The 6,000-nt window shown below is 41.3% G+C and overlaps 1 protein-coding gene across 6 annotated transcripts in view; it reads right to left on the bottom strand.

Annotated features, from left to right (window-relative positions):
- Window positions 1-274: 274 nt before the first annotated feature.
- Window positions 275-6,000, bottom strand: part of LOC121539449 (fermitin family homolog 2) — a 107,897-nt gene continuing 102,171 nt past the window's right edge. For 4 of the 6 annotated variants that reach the window (XM_041847950.2, XM_041847953.2, XM_041847951.2 and 1 more), the window contains 4 exons: window positions 4,569-4,589; window positions 3,653-3,777; window positions 3,251-3,392; window positions 275-3,055 (listed from right to left, as the gene is read on the bottom strand). In XM_041847950.2, coding sequence (XP_041703884.1) covers window positions 2,882-3,055; window positions 3,251-3,392; window positions 3,653-3,777; window positions 4,569-4,589 — 462 coding nt within the window. In that variant the 3' untranslated portion in view covers window positions 275-2,881. The remainder of the gene's footprint in view (window positions 3,056-3,250; window positions 3,393-3,652; window positions 3,778-4,568; window positions 4,590-6,000) is intronic. The other 2 variants (XM_041847952.2, XM_041847955.2) reach the window with 1 other exon arrangement.

Here is a 6,000-nt window from a genome sequence, read left to right as displayed (position 1 = left end):
CCACATTTCAATTGTTGCAGATACGGAAAATAACATACTGTAGCTTTAAAGTGGGTATTCTGAATGATTTCTGGTCCTCTGTAATCTGTGATCATCACTGCCTAGATATTTGAATAAGCAGGAAGGGGAGGGTTTCTACTTTCAGCAGCATATCAGCATTTCAATTTAATCCCACTGTCCATGTCATGACTAGTTCTGTTTGTATCAACATACAGTAAGGTCTACTAACACATAACATCCTCAATTTGTGTACAATATTATAACTCAAATGTCCTTAAATAGAAAGTATTTTTATTTCTTAAAATAAATGCATTTTTTTACAGTCTGAAAACAGCAGGCCATGCACTGCTGCTCTGGACATTGGAGGCAAAAAAAAAAAAAAAAAACCTTCTAGGAGGAAAGAAATTGGCTAAGCTTGCTTCTCTTACTTCAGTTCATTTACGCCCGTTTGTCTCAAACTCCAGGGTCTACCTCAACTAAAAGGGTCTCCTTCATACCAAAAACACTGTTTAAAGAAAAGCTACAATAGTGATCAAATCAGAAAATTAAGTGATATATATTTTTAAAGGCACTGAACAGAGTAAGGGTTTGGTAGCCTAGGGATGTTTCATTGGTGAAAGTTCACAGATCTAGAGCGCAAATTCAGTGCCAAAAAATGCAAGAATAGAAAATAGCAATGTAATTCTGCTTATAGGAGAGGCAACAAGAAAAAAAGTACATTGAAAAGCCATTTTATCAATGTTTCTGAGAAATAATAATACTATGTAGTGTGAGACAAATCTTCATTAAACTCCTACCAACCTGGAGTTTGAGACTAGTGTTATCTTCATATATAGATCATGTTAAAAACTCAATAAGACTAACATTGGCAGGCACAAATCTTCATTCTACACAATGTTGACCAATGGCTTCCCCCCTCTTTTCTGGAAACAAAAATACACTTCCAAAAAAACAAGAACAAAAGCAGCAACAAAAGAACAACTGTACAATTCAATAAAACCTGTGTTTTTACATTAGTTACAAAAAACGAATACTTCATTTAACGTTCCTTCATACTGAGGAAAAAAGAAACACGGACTTTGCATAATTCATTCTTCAAACTTGGTGACCTATTGCTGGTGCGTAACAATGAAAACGGTACTGAATAATAACACTATACGGTGTAAGATACAGAATGGCAATAATGTAAAGGAGTAGGCAGCACTTGGGAACGCTGTTATTATTGGTAGTATCCCTCCAGCTGTACTATACATACACAATGCAATGGCAAGGGTCTGAGTCTCAAGGCAGAGCCGAGGCCTTTCCTATATGCTGTGGACATCTGACAACCCTATGTGGCTGGCAGCATGTATCTGAGCCACATCATTTGGCCAACAAGCCTTCATGGCACCACATATTCCATGACAATAACATTCTAATTTGCATTTTCAGTAATTGCTTTAGAACATGAACCATCAAAATAACTTCTCAAACAAGAGTATCCTTGAGTGACCCCTTCTAGATGATTAAGCACCACACTGACATCTTTGACCTTGAGGGTAGCTATGGGAACTAGGCATGGTTATTTAGGTGTTTACAGAACACATTACAGGACATTCACCCTGGTTGAGCTCTGTGTATATTCAGACCCTGTTGTGCTGACACACTAACTAATGCAGACAACAGGGAAGCACTACTGTAGGTGTGCACCAAGGCTTCTTTAAACTCTTCAAGCACACTTGTTAGCTGTTGTATGTAGTGTTTCACACAGATTACTATAGAGTTTCTGAACACATCGGAGAGGACATTACCACTGGAGGTATGCTCAGACACCATCAAAAACTACAAATTAATTTAACTACTACAGCTTATTCATAAAGGGATAATATGTACACTGGAGAAGTGCTTACATGTGACTTCATATGGACTAGTTAGATCAAAGTGAAAAATCCTTCATTGGGTGGAGAGGACACGGTGCCAGAGTTTCTCCATGAGCTATGTGTTCCTCAGCCTTTCCTTAATGACGGAAGGAAATTACCTCATATCACTTCCTGTCTCTGCTGAGAAAGTAAAAGTGTGTTGCTGTTTTGCCGATACTCATACTTTGATGATTGCTACTGCCTATATTTATACAAAATGGAGTAAATACTTGGGTGTACGATACGTGAGAGTGAGGTGGCACTCTGCAGCATAAATTAAAAAGAGTATCATATCACGGGAGTAGCATGTAAGGCAAACCACAGGCCACTTCAAAAACTAATTAAAACAGCAAAACAAAAACAGGGATAAATAAATAATGTGATTCTTCATAAACACTGATACATGATTTTGTGGTCTGGTCGGATTAGGATGACGCCGTAGCGGAGTGGCTGATGGGCCAATTTGATCAGTTCCTTCAGGGGAGTCGGAGTAGAGGGGGGGAGAGAGAGAGGGGGAGGGATTTAGAAAGAGTCTTTGGGAGGGAGAGGTCTTCTGATGTGATAGGTTCTCATGGACGTAGCTTTGAGATCGCTGCTTGAGGAAGAGGCCGGTGTCCCCTGTGCATTGGAGAGGGATGGGGAGTGGAGAGGGGTCATGGGAAAAAACAACTTCCTGTCAAATAATGTGGGCGATGGGGGAGCCACAGGCAGGGGTTGGAGTTCAGAGATCATCTGGGCTGCAGCATTGCGCAAAATATTAGTGTTTACAAATACCTTTGTCAGCGTTAATGCAACAAAAAATAAAGGGTGTCAGCTTTTTAACAACAATGACGATAGTGGGCGGCCGTGTCGGCCTCTTTAGCACAGTTCCAAAATAAAACCACCAAAAATATATAACAAATAAAATCCTCATAAGATCTAGCCCCCACCCTCCCTCCCCTAATGACCCCTAACCTCTGACCCCTGGCACAGGGTAGTCAGACTCAGACCCAGCCGCTGGTCAGCTTGTAGAACATCTCCTCATCCAGAGACTCGTTCTGGTCCTTGGCACGCGTGGACAAGAAGATGTAGCCTCCGATGAACTCATGTACCACCTTACAGTCCACCTCCGCACAGATGAAGGCCAGGCTGGGCTCATCTGCAAACTCCACCGTCACCTAATGCACAGAGTGATCACACAGTCAAAACCATAGGATTTTACTGACAATTAATTTAGTAGAACAAAGATTTCCGTGTGAAATGCCATGTTAAGACGATAAAGCTAAAACAAATTGACGGTGACTGTGTTTAGAGTATTGAATGTTTTGTCTCTAAAACTGTTTATTTCCTGGTCTATAAGCTGAAATTCGTACCATCTTGATCTCCCAGTTGACGTTCCACTGCTTCATGTTGGCGAACCTCCAAGTCTTGATGGCATCTCCGGTGTTGGCGTCCATCCGGATCAGACGGTTGTAGGTGATGCCGATCAGCTCATCCCGCTTCCCGCCCTGAAATCTGGGAATGACAGAGAATTCCAAGTGAGCTCACTGCTTGGGATGTGGTTATTGAAAGTAATGTGCTTATTTGATTTTAACCATGCATTTTTGTATCTGACAATAAAATCTCTGTTAGCCATAAAACAACAAGACTAAAAACACACAGACACCGAGAGAGGCATACAGAGAGACACAGAGACTTGTAAACATGGGGGAAGATGTCTGTTATTTCAATAAAGAGGTGTATGAAGAGGCTCTGGAGAAGAGAGGAGGACTCACTTGGCCAGGAAGTGAGTGATGCCGAACTCGGGTAGGGACTGCCACGCCTGGATGAAGCGCATCTTGGCCTCGATTAGACTCATCTGGGCCACGTTCTGGTGGGCCTCCAGAATCCGGGCCGAAATCTGATTAACACATATCCAAAGGCTGTTGAACACACACACGTCACACCGACACATACCAACACTCTGAAACCAAGCCCTAGACCAGGGATGTTCAATGTCAGTCCTGGAGGGCCGAAACACTTCTGGTTTTCATCCTCTCCTTCAAGGGACTGATTCAGACCTGGGACACCAGGTGAGTGCAATTAACTACCAGGTAGTTACGTTTTTCAGCCATCCAGGACCGGAATTGAACAGCCCTTCCCTAGACACACAGACATAGGTCTACTGTGCACACATGGCCCCACCCTCACCACACTATAACCATGCTATAAACCCCCAAACCCAAAGACACCCAACACCTCCCCATAAATATAGGAAGGCACAAGGTCACCGAACTAAAGTATGAACAAACAGTTGAGATCCCAAGAGGCCAGTCTAAGACTAATGGCTCATGAAGTGCCTCCCCACCCCAGTGTGTGTGTGTTTCTTTCCAGCCCTAAAGTTGTGTTCGCAGCAGAGCAGCCCAAACCCATAGTGTATGAGTCAGTGGGATGAGGAGACAGACAGATGCTGACCTGGATCTTCAGGACAGACTCAACACTTTACCATCTTACTACCCCATTCACAGTGTGTTAGTAGTTGAAGGAGAAATTAGAGGAAATGAAGATCGGACAAAACACAATTAGCAATCACCCTTGGACTGGGTATCACCTAAGACTAAAGGTGAAACAAACCAGCTATTGAAACTATGTTAAAGAACTGCTGCTACTGTAAATCAATCACGACCCGAAGACAAACACATTTCCACTTACCAGGTCCCTGATATAGCCTGGCTGAAGAGGGAGGGAGGCAGGGACAGAGGAGAGTGCAAAAAGAGGGAAGAGAGGCAGAGAGAAAACGGAAAGAAAGAAGAATGAAAAACAAGCAAGTGAGAACAGATCCAAAACAAAGTAGCATAATCAGAATCAGAACAGGGTAAATGAACAGGAGAGTTGAGGTCTGCAGGATCATGCAGCAGTCTCCATGGGGAGAGAAAGCAGCAGCAGTCACAGTACAGTATCTGTCAGGGCAAGCAGAGGGTTTAGTTATTTGGACACAAATGATTACAAACTGATTTCATTGAGTTATTATTTCTTGAAAGGTCTGGGTGACAGTTGTTTTAAGGTTTTATTTTACACTTAACTAGCTAGTGTACTGTAGGGCAGGCCAGTCGCCTTGTGTATGCAATTCCCATTATGTCCGCCAGGTGGTAATACATACCAAGGAATCACACAGCTCTAGTATAGAGAGTTACAGCTCTCTGCAATTGGTTATCTAGCAATATCCTTGCATTAAAGAATATAACTGGTTAAAGAAAATTGTGATAAATAAAAAAGTTTACCAGTTTCATTTAAGGACCAAAAGATTGACAGCCGTCCCATATAGACTGCAAAATAGTTGGGAAGAGATTTTTGACGTACCGATTCCATGACTGTTTATGAATTGATACGCAAAACGACGCCGGATTCAAAACTTAGAATTTTTCGATTTAAATTATTATATACAATTCTTGCTACCAATAGAATGTTATTTATATGGGGGATACAATCTTCCCAGCTCAGAATCATTAGATCATTTGTTTTGGTACTGTCCGTTTGTAGCTTGTTTTTGGACACAGGTCCAGGAATGGCTAAAGGATTGCAATATTTACCTGGAGCTAACCCTGCAGATAGCACTACTGGGTGATCTGAAAAGTCATAGTCAATCGATCAATAATATAATCATACTTTTAGCAAAAATGTTTATTTTCAATTTACGATCTGTAGAAACAATGAGAATAGAAAGGTTCAGAACTTTTGTAAAACATCACAGTACAGTTGAAAAATATATGGCAAATAGAAATCCAATATGGATGGTGTTAAGAGATAGATGGGAGGTGTTGAATGGAGCTGAAGGATGGGACTAATAACAACAAGATAACTAATGTAAAGCATACTGTGTCCATAATAAGTATATAGGTTATAGGTTGAGAGCTTTTGTGAAAGCGCACAGTTAGAAAAATATGGCATATAGAAGCAAACCAGATTGACATCATGAAAATGATTGGAGGAAGTTCAGGAGTAAAAACAAACAAAATATAATTATTGTAGAATTTGACTGTGTCCATAAAATGTATATAGTATGTATGGGCTGGAAGTAGAGGCCTAAGCGTTGTTGTTCACTAGTTTACTCCAATTGGGGAAGGGGTGGTGGGGTTGGAAAGTA

The sequence above is a fragment of the Coregonus clupeaformis genome, chromosome 25 (assembly GCF_020615455.1).
Source record: "Coregonus clupeaformis isolate EN_2021a chromosome 25, ASM2061545v1, whole genome shotgun sequence".
Taxonomy (NCBI): Eukaryota; Metazoa; Chordata; class Actinopteri; order Salmoniformes; family Salmonidae; genus Coregonus; species Coregonus clupeaformis.
The sequence above is the reverse complement of the archived record's forward strand: the minus strand, read 5'-3'. Positions and strand labels throughout refer to the sequence as shown.